Source organism: Ammospiza caudacuta, chromosome 1 (assembly GCF_027887145.1).
Source record: "Ammospiza caudacuta isolate bAmmCau1 chromosome 1, bAmmCau1.pri, whole genome shotgun sequence".
NCBI classification, from domain to species: Eukaryota; Metazoa; Chordata; class Aves; order Passeriformes; family Passerellidae; genus Ammospiza; species Ammospiza caudacuta.
In genome coordinates this window covers 60459083-60477915 of record NC_080593.1, presented here as the reverse complement: position 1 = coordinate 60477915, position 18833 = coordinate 60459083, and the positions used below count along the sequence as shown (strand labels likewise).

The following is an 18833-nucleotide window of genomic DNA, read 5'->3' as shown; positions in this document are numbered from 1 at the left end:
GGCGGGGAGAAGGAGAGGCAGAGGGCGGGGAGAAGGAGAGGCAGAGGGCGGGGAGAAGGAGAGGCAGAGGGCGGGGAGAAGGAGAGGCAGAGGGCGGGGAGAAGGAGAGGCAGCCCGGTCCGGCTGCCGACAGGGGCGGAGGCAGCGGGGGCGGTGATCCCCGTCCGGAGCTTCCCTGGAAATCGCAGCCCCGGGGCCCGCGGTGCCCGGGAAGGGTTAAGGAAGCGGGGCTGGGCAGAAGCGGGTGTGCCCGGCCCCGAGCAGGAGCCGTGAGCTCCCGGCTCTCCCAGCTGCCGCGGGATCCAGCTGTGGAAGGCGCGTCGCCGGAAAGAAACCAGCCCTGGTCAGTGCTTTGTGGTTGTAATTAGGTGTAATTAGTCTTCTTCTTTAGAGAAGTTAGTCGGAGGAATTGATCCTGGATAATGCAGGCTGCTAATTTTTAATTGAAAACTGGGCTAGGAAAAATTACATCGTTTATTTTGCTATGATTTGTTTAAGTCCAAGGTGATACAGCAGTGCCAGTCAGCAAATCTGCGAGTGAGTGAAACTCCGCTGGAGGAGTGAGTCAAGCTCCACAGATGAAATAAGGTCAATTTCAGTTAGCGCTGAAGTTAATACTTAAACGTATTTGCCCCTTTGTCTCAATCTAAGTCGTATTTTCAAAGTTTTCTCTGCAATGGCAGGACCAGAACTTAGTACAGTTACCTTATATTAATGATTTACTACGATTATGACTGTTTACCTACATGGAAGCATATAGTCTTATGTAAATACAAAAGGAGAAGAGACAACTTTAAAAAAAAGGAACTTGTTGATAATGCAGATGGAACTAGTCCAAAACCAAAATTGTCATATCCTTGGCAGGTGTTACATTTAGCACACTGGACAAGACATCTGATAACTGAATAATTATGTTCAGGAGCAAAGCATTGAGTCTGTCAACACTGATTCCCTTGATGTTTGGCCAGTCAAATTTGGCTTACAAATTTTTTCATCCAGTTACTGCTTCTCATGGACTTTGCTGTCACAGAAGTGTAATTTACAAACAGAGATACAGGATGCACCAACTTAGTGCTGGAAGACAAGCAATAGACACTGGGACCAAGGCTGGTATCTGGAGAGCCCCCTTCCTTCTGTGAGGTTCCTTTAAGTGTTTTTAGTTTCCTGCTATCAGTGTGATTTTTTAAGATTGTACCTGGGGCGAGCAGAACACCAGTTGTTGGGCCAGTGCTGCAGGTGGTGAATGGGTCACACGTGTATCAAACACAGCTGGAATGGAATGTGGCCGGCTCAGTGGCTCAGTATGCCCACACTCGTTGAGAGATCCATCAACATGCCACTAGCCTGCTTCTAGTGCACAGGTTTGTTTATAACTAGACCTTCCTCATGGGTCACCTTTCTGCTTCTGAAGTGTAGGAAGTGCTTCCAAAGTGAAAGCAAGTCTGGCTCTGCCCATCATGTGTGGTGTATTGTAATAGGGCAGGAGTTGGTGATGAAAGCAAATGGAGTAATACGGTGCTGCCTCACTGGCATCTACCAGTCACTTGATCATGTCTGGTGCCCAGTTTTCCCTGCTTAACAGCAAAAGTTTAGCTGCCCTCCAGGTTTACCAGATTCTGATAATTCATGAAGCTGGACAATGCCATCACAATATGACATCTACTCCTGTTTTATTCTATGCATCATTCATTCTGCAACACAAATCTAGTTTATCCTAGTAATGTTGTGTGATACTCTTTAAGAAATGCAGACTACACTTGGGGAAATTTGCACAGTTTTGACATCTACATGTGGCTGACAACTTCAGCTGGCAAAAAAAAAAAAAAAGATGAGATATATATAAAAACATGGTCTAGCTTTGCAATTTGGCTGCACTGTTCACCTCATTGCTTTGTTTGCAGCAGTTGAGAACCAGATAGTATTATCAGAGACATTGTGGTGAACTGCAGACCTGTCCTAGCATGGAGGCCCCTTCAAGCCCATGTCCAGCAGCAGACTGAAACTGCAGCAGAAATGCACATCAAGGCCAGGATAAAAGAGCGGTACTGGTGCCAAGATTGTAACCATTTAATAGATGTGGTTGGGATAAGTCTGAGTTTGCTCAGGACAAGGGTAAACATGGCTGACAAAAACTTCCAACTTACATTGATACCTTTTTGTCACAGGTTTGAGTTCTGATTACTCACAGAAGGCTTTTGTGAGAGGAGTGAAGCAGCAGGACACAGCTGGCCAGCATTGTGTGCCCAGAATAAATCAGCATACTGTTGTGGAAAATTGTTCTGATTCAGGTAGCAAAAGATCAGGTTTCTTGGATACAAGCCTAGGAGATAGAATGGGATGGAGATCAAAAGTCAGTAGAGCACAGCAAAAAGAATTGTAGGAAATTAGGCACAGCTATTGTTAAGATATGCAGGAAATCTTCAACTACCACTTTTGCCAATAGGAGCTCTAATTAGGTGTTTGGTTGTATGTGGAGCCCCTATCTTATTACAGAGTGCATTTGCTGGAGTGCTGTAGAGAGGACTGGGCTCAAAACTCTCAGGGCAGAGGAAAGTTCTAGCATGAAGGACTGTGTTATCAGTGGTATCTCCTCTAGTGCTCTTCCTCACTGGTTCAGCATGTAGGTGTGCTAAATTTTGCATGAGGTAAGTTCAGGTACAGATCTGAATATTTAAAACACTGAAGGCAAACAGTCTAACAGCTATCCAAGGGTGGCCCTTCATTGTGCAAATTTGTTAGACATAAACCATCCTTGACAGATGTCAGAACCATCTGGGCCTCAGTGCCATCCTACATTGCCTCTGGCTTCACCAACCATAACCAACAGGCAAGAAACTTTGATTAAATTTCTAGCAGCCTCTGTTTCATAGCACTGCTTATAGAAGGCATTGGTGAGTAAGCTACTGGAAAAGCTACTAGTTTTGTATTAAATCAGTATTGATTCTGGAGCAAAATGAAACTCTTTGAGAAGAACAGCTTGTAGGACTGGATTTGGATATAAGAGTGTGGATATTCCTTGGTGTTATAGTCTAAATCAGCACTTGATAAAAGTACTTGGAATTTGTCTGATGTACCACACTAGTACCAAGTGCCTGTGGATTAAAAGCACTATTGAGTTCCATCAGTTTCCTGATCTACACATGTGAGTTTAAATGATAACTTTTAAAGGAACATCATTGCTCCTTTCAGAGTGTTCTCCTAAACAAAGGAGTATTTCTTCTATTCCTCTGTTTCAGGTCATGGCAGAAGGAGAGTTGCCATCTGTTTTGATCCTGGATATAGGAGGAACTCATGGCGTGCTAGAAGACCTTGCAGCACTTTTGAAGAAACACTTTCACCTTATCACCATGAAGGAATTTCTTGGAAACAAAGAGGAAATGAGAAAAAAAATCCAATCCATTTTTGTGTTTGAGTGCAGGCCAGCTATTGACCGTGAGCTTCTAGAAAGCCTGCCTAATTTAAAGGTGATTGCAAACTCTGGGGTTGGAGTGGATCACTTAGACTTGAAAATGATCTCGAGCTTTGGTGTGAAAGTGACCAACACCCCGCACGCTGTGGCAGACCCAACAGCAGACATAGGAATGGCCTTGATGCTGGCCTCTGCCAGAAGACTAGTGGAAGGTAGTGTTTTAAATTTTCTTGGTCCTAGCTACTTCTTTGGCACACCTCGCTTTTGCTGTGAGAGAGATGATCTTTCTGAATCAATGTTTGGGATGCTTTTACAGGGAAAAATTTTCAGAGGCCTTAACTTTCAGAGGCATCTACTTCTCCTATGTCTTACTTCTTTTTAGGGCAACAGTGACAAGAGTAAGGCTTTTGTCTAAATTTTGTCTAAATTTAAAAGTCTTGTGATATCCTGTTTGGAATAATGTCTGGGGCTTCATTCTTCTCTGGCTGTTCACTGAGTGGGTTGTTTACAGCTGTGAAAACTGAATACAGAGTGCATCCAAACTGAATGCCATCACTTTCCATTTCCCCTTGAAAGAAGCATTAGGAGCTGCAGGAAGATACAGAGCATTAGTGGCCACATCTCCAACTCCAGAGCAGTAATTAGTATAAATTTTTCTTTTTCCTACCTCTGTGATCAGTTTGTCTAAACCAGTGGGTTGTATTTCCTGAAGAGCATCAGCATTATTTTTGAAATAGATGATAATCCTTTTGACAAAGCTGTTATAAGTTGTGCCAGCAGCATTAGTCTGTGTCCCTAAAAGCAGGTTCTTTCCCCGCTCCCTTGCTGAGCAATGCTTTTCTGAGGAAGAAAGGTGTCAGTAGAGACCTTCACAAGAAGCCGCCTCCCTCTTCAGGGACTCATGGTCGTCTTGTCACTGCTGCTCCACCCTTGAGCATGAAATAACATCTCTTTCCCAGTAATGTTTTCTCACTACTGTATCTTTTTGAACCTCAAGTTCTTTGTGTAAAAGGTCACTGAGATCCCTGGCTGAGCTGGAATTTGAAACCTTCACCCTACTCAAGGAATGAGAATGGTTTGAGTTGTGATCCAGGAGACAAATGGTGAGATTTACCCCAGTTGAAAAGAAGTGAAGTCAGTGCTTGCAGGTGGTTTCAAAGAAGCTATTTTTGAACTTCCAAGAAAACACATCATCTGTGGAAAAGTTAATTCCCCAAGGAGTTACTCGTTCTAGCACAGTACCCAGCCAGGATCCCACTGTGTTACACAGTCTTCAGGCCTGGGTGCAGGAATTGGCCCTATCCAGGCCCTTATATAAACTGGTCAAAATCAACAAAAGTGTTTTGTAAGGGGTGCTGCAGAGCCCCACTGCTGTAATGGTGATGAACCTTTTCCTTCCCCCAGGCCTCCATTTATGGCTGATTTGTACCCATTCAACCTGTATTTCCACGCAGGCTGCCACATTGCCGTGTCTCCAGACACAAAGTATTTTGCTGTTGACTGGCTGGGAGTGGAAGTAACCAGAGCGACACTTGGGATCATTGGGATGGGCAGCATTGGATACAAAGTGGCTCAGAGAGCCAGAGCCTTCAACATGAGGATCCTGTACCATAACAGGAACCAGAGGTAAAGGTTTCTGCATTTCTGGTTTCTGCAGTTAATTGTCCATGAGGCAGTGACGGAAGCCACAGCTCTGCTCTGTCCTCAGCCTTCCTGTGCACTTGTGGCAGTTGTAAGCAGTGTGACAAGCACCATTGTGCCACCACTTCCTCACTTTGGGTCCCTCCTGCTCCCTTCAGGAAGCCGTTCCCCCTGCACTTGCCCTGTCCTGGTTAGCCACTACCAGTTTGAAACAAGGACTGTGTAAGCATTTGGGAGATGTTGTCTAAGCAAACCCGGTCTTGTGCCCTCATGGTGTTCCCTGTCCTGTCAGACTCTTCTGCAGGCTTCTGGCAGCATCCCTGTTCCTCCCAGCCAGTCTCTTCACCCTAGACAGAACTCTCATCACACTGGCACCAATGACAAAGGCCTTCATTTCTCATGGATCTCTAATTCCCTTTCTTTCATACTTCATTTCTTTTTAATCACAAGTTCTAACTGGCATGTCAGACAAGGAAAGGCTCCACAGGAATTGGCATGGACACAGGAGAGAAGAGCAGGGTCTGGCTGCATCCCCAGCCTCCTAACCTGATCTTGCCTGTGTGCTGTGCTTTCACATATACATCACTCCTCCAGTGTCCCACCACTCCTATAGCCTCTTGCTCCCTCTAGCCCACATCCTTTTCTGCATCCATTCTACCAACTGAGCCTATCAATGCCTTATCCTTTGTATTGGTCTCAAACCTCTCAGTTTCTGTGCTTTCTGGTACTCTCCTAGGGCTGGCTGTTTGTTAAACTCAGGTAGAAATAGTTGTTTCAATTTGGGGATTTGTGCATTTTTTCTTCAGAAGAAAGGAGGATGAAGAGGCTGTTGGTGCCCACTACTGTGCAAAGATGGAAGACTTGCTGCAGCAATCTGACTTTGTTATGTTGGTTGTGAACCTGACTCCTGAGACTCACAAACTGATTGGGAAAAAGGAGCTGGGGCTGATGAAACCCACAGCTACTCTTATAAACATCAGCCGAGGTAGGAGGATCTGAAATCACTCCAGATTGTGGCTCCACACTTAAGGTCATGTTTTGTCTGATTGTGTTGATATTTCCCTCTCCAACCTCAGTCTGTGACATCCCTCTGTTGTTTGAGTCATGAAGTAGCTGACAGTCTACAAATGTGTGACTTACATGGATCATATGCTATGTCTTCAAAGGCCCTGTGGAAATTAGGGATGCTCAGCAGATGGTTGGTTCTCTTTGGCCTTATTCTAGAGACAGAGGGTTTTAGTGGAAATAACTGAAAGGTTTATCATCAGTGAGGGAGAATGGGGTACAAGGGAAAATATTAAGTAACATTTGGAACAGCAATGTAGAAAGGAAGCCTCACATGGGATGACAGCTCCGTTGGCACTGAATGAGCATATGAGAGAGATTATCAGTAAACAAAGCAGAGATAAAAGAGTGGAAAATCTGCAGAGATTAAATTATTTGTCTGTAATAATACAGGAAGTGTCAAAATGAGGAAAAGACTGAAACTGGTCTCATCCCAGGAAAAATCTTATGCAGTGGACCATAATCATCTTATAATTAAAGGTTAAGAAATAAAATCTTTGATTTGTTTGGTTAATAATTATTAAAAAGGCATTCTATTTTCTATGAAGATAAAGATCCTCTAGTTTTTCTCACTTGACCCTGGCAACCTTCCCCCCCCCCCCCCCTCCGCAATAGGTAAAAATGTATTCATTAACTCATCAGGATATCAAGATTTAATTCCAATGCAGGTGCAGTTATTGATCAAGATGCATTGGTTGAAGCTCTCCAGAATAAGGTTATTAGGGCTGCAGCTCTGGACGTGACATACCCTGAGCCTCTGCCAAGGTAAAGAAACTTTTTTCCCAGTCTGTTAATCTGAAATGTTTTAAACAGTGTTCAAAGTGTGCTCATAATTTTGCTCTCCACGGGGAGACTCATTGTGTTAGGGCAAAACCTCAGACTGTCTTGCACAATCATAAATAAACAACAAGTTATTCCCCTTTCCCACCTCTGATGGGTCTTTGCCAGCCTGGCTCATGGGCCAGGCAATGAGCAAGATGGATGGAGAAGAAGAAGAAATGTGTAAGCAAGTATCCCCCAGCTTTGTGCTCGTTCTGTGCTTTGGTCTGAATGTGCTGTTGCTGAGGTTCAGTTCTTCACAACTAGCATGGGATAGCAGCAGAGTACGTTCCTTGTGTAACACATTCTGTTCCTTCCATTTCTTCCAGAGATCATCCCTTATTAAACCTGAGTAACGTGATCATAACCCCGCACATTGGAACCGCAACAGTCCAGGCCATCCGTATGATGGCAGAAGAAGCAATAGCAAACATGCTGGCTGTTCTCAATGACCAGCCCATTCCAAGTGAAGTGTTTCCCAAATGATGAGTGGCGGATGATGCCACTAAATTTCCTGTGTACTGGAAAGCACTATTTCTTACCACTTTTAAGCTGAATAAAAAAGTAACCTGTTCCTGCACTGCTCATCATGATGCTGCAAAACTGTCAGACTTGATCTGTTCTGTTACTTACAATTTGTGAAAAATGCCAATCACTTGTTCCAAATTTTTAAAAGTTTAGTAGTAATAAAATGGTTATAAAAATAGTAATACAAATTAGAGCAATAAGAATTTGGACAATCAGAGTTAGGACAATAAAGGACAACAAAAGCAAAGAATTATGAATGTTTGGATGCTTTCCTCTTGAAAGCATGGCTCCCTAACAAAGGATTAACCCTTAAAAGCAATAGCCTGTTGCATATTCATATGTCTCATACATGATGCATACATTCCTTTCAAATGAGAGATTTCTCTGGTTTCTGTTAACTTCCCCTCCCTTAATCCTGTTGGCACCTCAAAGACAAGAAGGAGGTAGTAGAAAGTGTGTATTTTCAGATAAGGAGGCAATAATTCTTCTCTTGGAGATTTAGGTGTCTTGTTGCTGTTATCACTCTGCGAAGAATTTCTCGAGCTAGTTAGAAAAATTATCTTATATCACATAGTTTTTATTTTAATACTATGTTATAGCCTAAAACTATATTTAACACACTACTGAAAAGGATTAATATAGTATAAATTTTTAACATAACGCATAAAATACCCATTTTAATATTTGTGAAAAGCCAATCACAAAATACACATTTTTCACACCATTAAAAAAAATAAAGTGGAACTAATAAAAGAAATTTGTTTGAAGATTTTAACTGAGCAGTAATGCATTTTGATATCTTCAGTCTATTTCGGTGAATAGCAATGTTCTGTTCCCAGTTTTTGCTGCTACATAATGATAAGCAAGTGCATCTGGCAATTTGTGTAACACTCCCCAATCTGTTGAAGATGAACGAGCATAGATTCCCTGCAGAAATTTGACTGTATCCTGAAACGCTTTTCAGCCAATATTCCAATATTCTATTTTTGTATGAAAACACTGAAGAAATGTTCTTTAAAGTGATCATAGGCCTAAGGTTTGCTAATTTAGGAAGAGCCCTACTTCATCTACATGTTAAAGCAAAGCCAATTGTTGAAAAAGTGTCTTTATTTGTTATTAAGGTATCCCTTGAAAACCAAAGTAAATTCCAAGAGATTTAGTTCCTCCATGCAGATACAAATGATGCTTTTATCTTTACTGGTCATGAGAGAAAAGCAGAATTACCATCGAAATCACATTGGTGAGGGTATAACCTAAAGCAAAATTTGTGATCAGTCCTGACTTGCAGTCCAGGGCCAAGCTTCTTCTTACATTCTTTCCTATTAGCAATCAACAAATTCAGAAAATTCAATAAAATGGTTGTCACCTTCATAAAGTCAGGAAGACTTTCCACTATTTTGCAACATGGTCAGGCTCCCTGAAGGGATAGTAAAATGAAGTTCTAGCACAGGAAGTGTAGGCAGGCCAAGAGTTAGACATTCCATTGGAAATCCTAAAATAATACTAGCAAGGCAACAGAACTGCTACAGGATTGCTACTCCAAGATCTTCAGCTCTTGAACACTCCCCACAAGCTCTTCCCAAAATTGCTATTGAAAATCAAAGGTAGCTATATATAGTCTGTCAAAAAAACCCAAAGTAACTCAATTCACAGGCCCTCTTGGGACCAAAACCAGATGGTCAGGGATTCTGAGAAAAAAAAAAAAAAATCAAAAAATTTAAAGTGTGTATGTCCTTATTGGAAAACATTTGCCTAAGCATATATTATTTTGTTATTTTGGTAATTTACAGTAGGCTTAGGAAAGGGCTCTTCAGTCACTGGGGTCTCTTCAGGACAGGTGGCTGCAAAAAGCATTTAAAAATTAACCTGATAACTCAAAGTTCATGATGAAGCTGTGCAATTTATTTTCATGACGTAAATTTGGCAAAACATTTTTCTAAACTACTTAGGGTACTTTGTGATTTCAGGGTAGCAAAGGAGATTTATTGCACTATGTACTGCAAGCTACTGAGGATCTGAAACTAAGTAGTTAATGGCAAGTGTTGTGTTTTGAGCATAGTAGCAGTAATATTGCTGTGGTGCATATTTTTGACTGTAATTCGGTCCTAGTAGTCAGATTTATAAACCCCCCCCTGCATTTTGTATTATTATAGCATATTTTATTACCAATGGATTGTTCCTTTCCCCCCTGTGTTGTTTTTTTGCCCTAGTTGTTGCTTTTTTTGTTGTTTTGGTCTAGTTGTCCATCTACCCACAGACCTGCCCTTTTGTTCCCTGTTCCTCCTCCCATTGAATGTCAGTTCCTCCCCTTTCTCTAGAAACTTCCCTATCAATTTTGTATCCTTCAAAACCCCATTGGTTCGTCTAAGTTGTTCTTCTTCCCTGTAATCTCCTATCAGTTTAAATATTGTTCCCCCTCCTTGTGTTCGACCAGGAGTTTCTCCCAATTGGCTAAAGATTGTATCCTCCCCTGGACCTCCCCCGTTTATAAGTTGGTGTATGGTTTTGATTTAGTGTATTTCTGTCCCTGACAGCTGTCTGGGGGTGGTTACTCTTGCTGACAGTGTTGGGAGTTGGTCGGGCAGAAGAAATCTGGCACGGCAGCATAATATGGAATCTTAGATCACAGGGACAGAACTTGTTCAGACTGATTATGTGAATACCTCTGTGTATGTATGTGGGCACCTGTGTGTCTGAGTATAAGTGGTAGCATATTTAAAAGACCTGCTTGCTTGTCTTGGTTTTCTTATCTTCCTTTGTGGTTTACAGGATCTCTTGACATAAATGTCATTAAACAGGACATGGCAGTGATTATTCTTTAAAATGTCTGGAAATAATAATATGTGTTTCTTCTGGGACTTTGTGTCTTTCTTCTTTGTGCAGATCATGGAAGAAGGAGAACTACCTTGGCTTTTGGTAAATGAAGTTGGTGGCATACGTGGGATATTGCATAGCCATGTGCCATTCCTGAAGAAACATTTCCACCTCATCACCATGAAGGAATTTCTTGAAAACAGAAAGGATGTAGGCAAAAAGGTCCAAGCAATCTATTTGTGGTGGCACAAACCGGTCATTGACAAAGAGCTCCTCCAGAGCCTGCCAAACTTAAAAGTGATTGCAAATTCAGGGGTGGGGATGGACCACTTGGATCTGAAGCTTATAGCTAGCTTTTGTGTGAAGATGGCTAATGCTCCACGTGCTGTTTCCAGCACCACAGCAGATACTGGGATGGCTTTGCTGCTAGCCTCTGCTAGAAGACTTGTGGAAGGTAACATCTTAATTCTTTTGTGGCTTGTAAAAATAACACAAGATTCGCCTGCTATTAATATGACTTTTCTTACGGTTACCTGTGGTGTACACGGTTTTACATGAAATGTGAAAATGTAAGTATGTTGGCTTGGCAAACAGAATAATCAGTATTTTAATATATTTTATGTATAATAGGTATACTTAAATTACTACATTTGGCATACATAGCATTTATTTTCAAGCAGATATAAATAAAACATGATGGCATTACAGTGCTATGGCCAAAGATCAGATATCACTGAAGTCACAGCCTAGCAGAAGACCTTGGTGTGGAAGGCAGCAATGGGGTATAACAAGATTATATAGAATTGTGGGAGATCCTGAGTTGGAAGGAACCCACAGGGCTGATAGAGGCATGGGCATATTCTTGGAGACAGAAGTGTATTGGTGCAGAATTTGGGCATTTAAGGGGCATTAGGGAGTAATAATAGAGGCAGGCTACTTCAGTTTTTGTTAATAGCGTCGTTTCTAGTTTCATCAACAATTTTTTATTGCTATTTTGTCACATAGACCTACCCTTGGCTTGGTTAGAAAGCCTCTTTCTTCAGAAAAAAAATCCTTCAGATTTATCCTTTTATATTTACCTGACTTTGACTTGCCATCTGTACTACAGGATTAGTAGAAACTCAAAGGGGATTTGCATCCCTCTAAGTTGGTTTCTACCTCACAAAGGGGAGACAGTTTAAAAGAAAGATTAATTTATTGTTCCCATCTACTTGAACTATCCCTGGTGGCATTTCTGATAGTTCTGAGTTTTCTGATAGACTGAGCTTTTTCCTGAGTCATTTTTTGTATCCTTTCACAATATTCTGCTTGTGTTTTAGAAAAACTGGCAATGTCAGAAGATTGAAATATCAAAAGGCTGTCACCTTGCAAGAAGTGCTGACACTGTGTACATAACTGTATTTTATGTGTTGTAGAACTATCCAGAATTGTGCAGGTTTAATTACAGACATTACCAAGTTGTGATTTTTAAAGAAGTCTCACTTTTCTTTCCAAGGAAAGTGGCAGATGTGAAGAGGAAACCCAATATCTGATGGTGTTCTCCACGTAATATCTTCAAACTCTGCATTGTTATTGGCAATAATTATTTTGATTGCTAATGAGGAACAGGGCAATATTTTCATGAGTAGTAATAAAAATTTTGGAGGGATTATATCAAAAGGCTTTTTGTAGTATGGTGAGAATAAATTGGATTATCATCTATACATGTAGCAGGGAGTGATGATATGTTAGGGTGTTACCTAGGACATTACATTAAAAATCATGTTTGTAACCATTACAAGTATGCTATAGTAGCACAACAAGTCCAGGCTCTTTTGCCTTGTTCCTCCGTGTTGGACCCCATTAATTTCCCATATTTATGTGTTTTTCTTGCAGTCCATAACATTTCAGTTTCTCCAAGTATGGACTACTGTGAAGCTGATATTCTGGGAGTTAAAGTTGCTGGAGCTACTCTGGGGATCATTGGCATGGGCCGCATTGGGTATAAGATTGCTGTGAGAGCCAAAGCATTTGAAATGAACATTTTGTACCACAACAGGACACAGAGGTAAAGATATGTCTTGACCCTAATTGCAGCAGAAACTCTTCCAGATAGTCAGTATTTTCTTTTCAAGAAGTTATGAAGAAATATAGCAAGAAATGAGGGAATAGGGTCAAGATTAAAACAAAAGAAAAAAAAAGAATGGTTGCCTGTAAAGAGCAACAGTCCTGTAAATCAGTCCTGTAAAGAGTTACTTAGTGATTAAACATCTGGAAACTTAATTCATGTTTTGTATTAGAAATTTCAGGGTTTCTTGCAAAAAAGTGGAAATCAAGCTTATGCTTTTTTTATTCTTATCACATTGTACTGTGGTGACAACATAACTCTATTTGTTGTTCATTTTTCCCCCATATTTTGAAGTTCAGGGGGGATATTTTGGAAATAGGGGAAACTAGGAAGCATATACTTGGCAAAATATGACTGAGAGCTGTTCTTAAGAAAACCTTGTTTTTTCTCAAAGCAGTTGGAATTTTAGCCAGTATTTAAGTAGATTTCACCCTTTTTTTCTAGTTCCTCCTAGCTTATGTATTTGGGAATCTGAACCTTGTTAGACATTTAGCACAGGGGCTCTTCAATTTGAGGTGAGCAAGACCCCCATGAACAACTCAAGGCCTTTGCAATCAGGCAAGGTGCAGATAATGAGCAGAACAAATATTTACTGCTCTAAACTGTGAGCTACCCTGAGAGGACTTTACTCCTCTGTGACTGGAGGCAGAAGTTACAGTGCTTGGATGTGGCTTTCAGTGATTTTCACCATAGGCAGACTGCTGGAGGAGGGTCACTGCTTTAGCTCACTCTAGGCAAATCACAAGGGTGAATGAGGCCAGGGATTTTTAGCCATGCTTGGCATTCCTGTTTCTTCAGAAAAACAAATGAGCAAACTTACATTTAAAAGAAAGTACTCCTTAAGATATTTCAGAATTTCCTCACAGACCACAAAAAAAAAAAATTTAAAAGGCACAAATCCCTTTATTCTTTTTTTTTAATGTGTATCATCCTCAAGTCCCTCTGTTTAATAGTTTTCAGTTTTTAAAATAATATTTATGTAAGAGTGCTGTGATGAATTATTAATGCCCAGTGCAACAGAAATTAAAAGTCTAAAGTAAATTTAAAGTACATTTACACTTTCAGCTTGTGTGCTGAATCAAGGTGCCCTCTGCATGCTGCAAAACTGGCTGCAGTTCCATTCTGTTCTTTTCCCGCTTAGTCTCTGGTCGTTGGCCTGAAAAAAATAAGACAGTGAAGTGCATTTGTTAGGAGAGACATGGGTCAAAGTTAAATTGAAGTTATTTTCTTAGTGTGATCTCTATTTCTAGATTAGGGAGGAGATAACTTAAAGCCCTTCTCTTGCAACCAGAAGCAGATAATTGTACTCATGATCTCCTATCATTGCTTCTTTATTTCCCAAAGTTCAGACAGCTAAATTTACAGAGAACATAAGAAATGGCAAGTATTCTTCTGCACTGTGGAAAGTCAAAACTAAAACTCTCTCTACTCTGGTAATGTTGTCTGCTGAACACTTTACTCTATGAATGTCCTGGGGCAGCCAGGAGCCTGGCAAAGAGCTGCCTTGCTGATTTCACTCATAAAAAAATGACAGGCTTACTGGGAGTGACAATAGGATGAGGAGCACTGCCATGCCCAGAGCATGCATGGGTGAGTTCTGGTAAATACCATTCCTCTGGTTTGAGCAGTAATTGCATCCTTTGACATGCACAGGGGATCCTGGAGAATGGACTGTGTGCTGCCATTTGCTTCAGTGCTCAGCCTTAGTTCATTGCAGACTTCATAAGAAGCCCTTGGAATCCTGCACTGGAGTGGCTGTGAGGCAGGCATGCAATCTATCTTGTGCTGTAGGGCTTGAAGCTCTCCAGAAGGATCTAAACACTGAGCTGAGGGTAAATTCACCTCTGTTTGCCACCTGTTTGCTATATGGATGTGTGGATAATCAGATCCTTTGTTTGTATTCTGGTGATACCATTGAAAAATAATGTTTCCATGACTGAAATGCTTTTATCCCCACTAGGAAAGTGCAAGAGGAGCAAGCTGTTGGTGCCACTTACTGCAAAAAGATAGACAGTTTGCTCCAGCAGGCAGATTTTGTGATGCTAGTGGTGAGCCTGACACCTCAGACACACAAGCTGATCGGGAAAAGAGAACTGGAGCTGATGAAACCCACAGCTACCCTCATTAACATCAGCCGAGGTACCATCCAGATCCCTTGGCTGGCCTCACAGCGTGGTCCTGCTGTGTCCCACAGCGCCGTGCTGCATCCAGCACAGCTGGGGCACGTGGTGACGGTGATCAGGAAATTCCTCCCTCTCCCTTTCCCTTCTCTCTTTGCTCTCTGCTCTTTGCCTGCCAGGTGCACTCAGGGACACTCTCATTCCACCCCAGGTGCAGTAGTTGACCAAGAGGCGCTAGTGGCAGCTCTGCAGACCGGTGTTATCAGGGCCGCGGCTTTGGATGTCACCTCCCCAGAGCCACTGCCCAGGTTGCCATCTCTGCTTATTCTTTGGGAAGGATGGGGGAGCCCTGCTGAGGCCAGAGGCGTCCCTGCAGCAGGCAGGAAGGTGGCCCCCCTGCCCCTGGCATGAGCTGGGATAAAAGTGCCATGAATGGGAATGGGATGCAGCCCAGACACAGGGGCTGATAACAGACCAAAGGGAAGTCTGGGAGCCGGGAAACAGCAGGAGGCAGGGAAAACATTTAAACCCAGTCCTTAGAATCACCGCCTGAAGCTGCAGCAGTGCTTCACTTGCAAATTGCTTTATTAGAAAGTGCAGCTTGCCAGTTTTAATGGGTGGAAGCTGCATGAGGCCTAAGACCTGCCGCATAGGCAGGAGGTGTCCTTCTCCACAGGCTTCTTTCCACAATACAAGGCTGAAGTACTGCGAACCTCTTGGGCCTAGAGACTGCTTAGCTTCTCTAAAAAGACTGCTCTACCAGGATGGTGCCTTTTGGAATAAACTGTGCTGGCTGCATTTTGGGTTGTGAGGAATTTGGTCTTCTTGTGTCTGTGTGCAAATAACGCCATCTCAGACTATTGTGTGAGGTGAATGTGTCAGGAGGGCTTAAATCTTCTCTTCTGACATAGTTCAAATTGCTGCCTCATGGCAGAAGTGTGTTTTTGGAGAGAAGAGCTACTTATGAAGTCTTTGCTTGTCCTATTGCAGTTCAAAATTACTTCAATATAGGTGCTCAGGGCTAAGTGGGACTTGTAGAGTTGTATCAAATTAACTTTAAATACTGTGCAAAAGCTAAAGCAAGACTCCTCTTTATTTAGATGAACAACAATAGTTAACTCTTTTTTTCTTTTCTTGCAGAGATCATGCATTGTTAAAATTAAAGAACGTCATTATAACACCTCACCTCGGCATTAAAACAGACAAGGCCACCTACATGATAACAGAGGAAGCAGTTGAAAACATACTAGCAGCCCTGAATGGTCTCCCCCTACCCAGTGAAGTGCTCCCTAGCTGATGTGTGAAAGGATATTGCCGGATCTTTTCATTCTTCTCTTTGTCTTTTTATTCTTATCTTTCCCCTGCACATCAGCTCTAAAGATCTTGTTAAATATAAGAATGTCCATACATCTCACTAAAGCTTCGAAGGAAGCAGTTTGCTATCCTGTCAGTTGTGTTTTTATAGTTTCTCTTGTCTAACACAGGTCCAAAAGGCAAATAAACACCCTGAGTGGCAGTGCTATGCCTTTTGTTATGTAGGATGACGTTATGAATAGTATTATTTATTCTTAAAATTTGTAGCAAAGTTGCCATTAAGTGCAGCCGGGATTTTGCCTGAAGCCTTAAGCATCTTTACAGAGCCTTTGTCTGGCAGGTATGCTGGCCAAAATACACTTTGTCCCATCACTTTTGCAGCTCCAGGAAACAAGACATTGCAGCTTTTCAGGCACAGCAAATTGGCTGTCAAGAATTTCAAGACTGCCCCAGGGGCCTCCCTGCTCTTTGAGACACAGGTGCCCAGTACACATTTCATTGTTACATGTATAACCTTGAAAAAGTAAGTTAAATTTATTCATAAATAAAAGGCTAAGCAATAAATTACAGAGCTGAAAAACAAGGTTACTGTACAATAGAAAAGAGGAAAAAAATGCCTTTTCTTAGATCAATATCCCAAAACTGCAGAAAACACACCAGTCTTTCGCACATGCAAACTTTTCTCAAGTGAAGAAGCAAACAAAATCAGATACAGTGCTTCACATCTACTTAAATAATTGTACATACTTGGCATTTGCTTGGAGTTTTACTCCTACATCTGCAGATATTTCTTGCAGATATTAAATGCATCACTTGGTTTGGCGTTGCCTGAAGATTTCCTGCCTCAGCTTTTTTTGCCTGTAATAAAATACTGCCTTATAAAACTTAATGTAGATGTAGGAAATGTATGTCTTTTTCCAGCTTCATGCTTAAGCTATTCTGTACAACCCACCTGAGAGATGTATGCATTGCATTGTACAAAAGTCTTTTATGGTAACGCAACACTTCAAAGCCTAATGCTAAGAAACAACTATTATGCAAGCACCTTGTTAACACTGCAGGCTTCAGCTCACCCTGCAGGATTACATGGATACCAACAGCAATATTTAATGATGGGGATGAAGTCCACAGACTCTGCAATACTTCTCTCTACATACCCACAGACCTCACTCATTTCAGTTCTCTGTGCTGTGCTGGTATATCAGATCCCTTTTTGTAAGAGAAAACTGGCACACAGCAATGATGTACACACAGTGAAATTCAGCTTAACACACTGCATGGAGGTCTGTAAGGTAGTCTACCAACTAAATATACTTAGAACATGATAGTGCACTGGTGCAATTGACAACTTTTTTTCACATATGATGCTAAACAGATATAATTTCTGTAGAGCTGTATCAGCTCCTGACCTATAGCTTGAAAATTGGATGTTCAAGTTGCACAAAACAGCTTTAAGAACATCCAATTCTCTCCACATCTAACCACATAAAACACTCATTTTCTTGACATTTGATACATATGACCTGGATTTTTGCTTGGAGTAACATTCCTTTGTGTGTTATTTTTTTTTGGCTCCTCTGACTAATTCCTCCTTCATTTTGTTCATTCAAATTTGTGGATTTGATGTACAAAGTAAACACTACTGTGTTGCTCTCCCAAAGGTTTTTCTTTACCTTCAAGACTAAAATGTGGTAGGCCTTCTTCCTCAGACTTGTGTCTTTGAGAGGGACTTTACCAGGGTCCTTTGATCTCAGGTGAGCAGTAAGTTGAAAGCTTACTCATTACAATCTTACCACTAAAGCAGTTTGGAAACTTTTGATGTGAAAGAAGTAATGTGCAATCATGTTAAGTGTTTTTTTAAAGGAAGAAAATGCCAGCAAACTTAACTAAGAATACAGTTAATGTTCTATAACTCCTTATTACTAGTTAAGTAATCTTTGCTTCAAAGTTTAACTGTTTGAACTTGAAATTAATGTAAGCAACTGATACTCAAAAATCGTCACCAGGATAACAAGAACAATATATGGTTTTGTGTAATCAATATTGTTATCATATTTTATTTTTTTATTAGCAATTTTATAGAGGATTGGTGTTAAACTTGACTGTCTTCATGTTCAGCATATCAAAGTGTATTTGACAGAATTCAAGACACCAGCAATTTGTAATCCATTCTTTTGAAAAGCACTACAGTAGTCACGAGAGACGCAGCAGCCCCTATGGCTGGTTATTCCGTAGTGTGAAAGGAGAAAGATCCCTGGATGCCCATAGCAGTGGTGTGTCCTGGCTCCTGAGCTGCTGTGACCCCAGAAACCAGGCATGCACACACCTGCACAGCCAGGGGAATCACTTCAGCACAGCCTCTGTGAACTGAGAACTGAAGCTGTACTTCCCAGTGCCCATCACTGGCTATGGAGATCGAGGGAGCAGGTTCTTCCCCTCTATTCTGCTCTTGTGGGATCCCATCTGGAATGCTGCATCCAGCCCTGGGGTCCTCAGCACGAAAAAGATGTGAACCTATTGAAGTGGGTCCAGGGAAGCCACTAAGTTATCACAGGGTTGGAGAACCTCTACTATGAAGACAAAATGGGAGGGTTGGCATTGTTCAGCCTGGAGAAGAGAAGGCTCAGAGGAGAGCCTATAGCAACCTTACAGTAGCTAAAGGGGGACTGCAAGAGAGCTGGAGAGGCACTCTTCACAAGTAGTGATAGAACAAGGGGAATGGCCTTCAATTGAAGGAGAGTAGGTTTAGGTTAGGTAGTACAATGGGGAAGATTAGGAAGAAATTGTCCTCTTTGAGGATAATGAGGCAACAGAACAGGTTGAGCAGAGAAGTTGTAGATGCCCCATCCCTACCAATGTTCAAGACCAGGTTGGATGGGGCTCTGAGCAACATGGTCTAGGTGAAAGGTGTCCCTGCCTGTGGCAGGGGGTTTGGAAATAGATAGGCTTTAAGGTCCATTCCAACCCAAAACCATTCTGTGATTCTATGATACAGACCAAGTAACCTTGTCAGAAA

At 41.7% G+C, this 18833-nt stretch overlaps 2 protein-coding genes across 2 annotated transcripts; both read left to right on the top strand.

Annotated features, from left to right (window-relative positions):
• Positions 1-130: 130 nt before the first annotated feature.
• Positions 131-8176, top strand: LOC131565028 (probable 2-ketogluconate reductase). The gene is made up of 6 exons (XM_058815686.1): positions 131-343; positions 3237-3621; positions 4864-5035; positions 5857-6035; positions 6784-6880; positions 7264-8176. Exons 2-6 carry the CDS (start codon positions 3240-3242, stop codon positions 7418-7420), a joined length of 987 nt encoding a protein of 328 aa, XP_058671669.1. The 5' UTR covers positions 131-343; positions 3237-3239; the 3' UTR covers positions 7421-8176.
• Positions 8177-9995: 1819 nt separating this feature from the next.
• Positions 9996-17919, top strand: LOC131563052 (probable 2-ketogluconate reductase). The gene is made up of 6 exons (XM_058812924.1): positions 9996-10131; positions 10346-10730; positions 12152-12323; positions 14344-14522; positions 14715-14811; positions 15644-17919. Exons 2-6 carry the CDS (start codon positions 10349-10351, stop codon positions 15798-15800), a joined length of 987 nt encoding a protein of 328 aa, XP_058668907.1. The 5' UTR covers positions 9996-10131; positions 10346-10348; the 3' UTR covers positions 15801-17919.
• The last annotated feature ends 914 nt before the right edge of the window (positions 17920-18833 follow it).

Excerpts from the sequence above, each read along its gene's own strand:
- LOC131563052 (XM_058812924.1), top strand. The coding sequence starts at position 10,349 with ATGGAAGAAGGAGAACTACCTTGGCTTTTGGTAAATGAAGTTGGTGGC. Across the intron at positions 12,324-14,343 it reads TACCACAACAGGACACAGAG|GAAAGTGCAAGAGGAGCAAG; the intron begins GTAAAGATATGT and ends TATCCCCACTAG. Across the intron at positions 14,812-15,643 it reads TCCCCAGAGCCACTGCCCAG|AGATCATGCATTGTTAAAAT; the intron begins GTTGCCATCTCT and ends CTTTTCTTGCAG.
- LOC131565028 (XM_058815686.1), top strand. The coding sequence starts at position 3,240 with ATGGCAGAAGGAGAGTTGCCATCTGTTTTGATCCTGGATATAGGAGGA. Across the intron at positions 5,036-5,856 it reads TACCATAACAGGAACCAGAG|AAGAAAGGAGGATGAAGAGG; the intron begins GTAAAGGTTTCT and ends TTTTTTCTTCAG. Across the intron at positions 6,036-6,783 it reads TCTTATAAACATCAGCCGAG|GTGCAGTTATTGATCAAGAT; the intron begins GTAGGAGGATCT and ends ATTCCAATGCAG.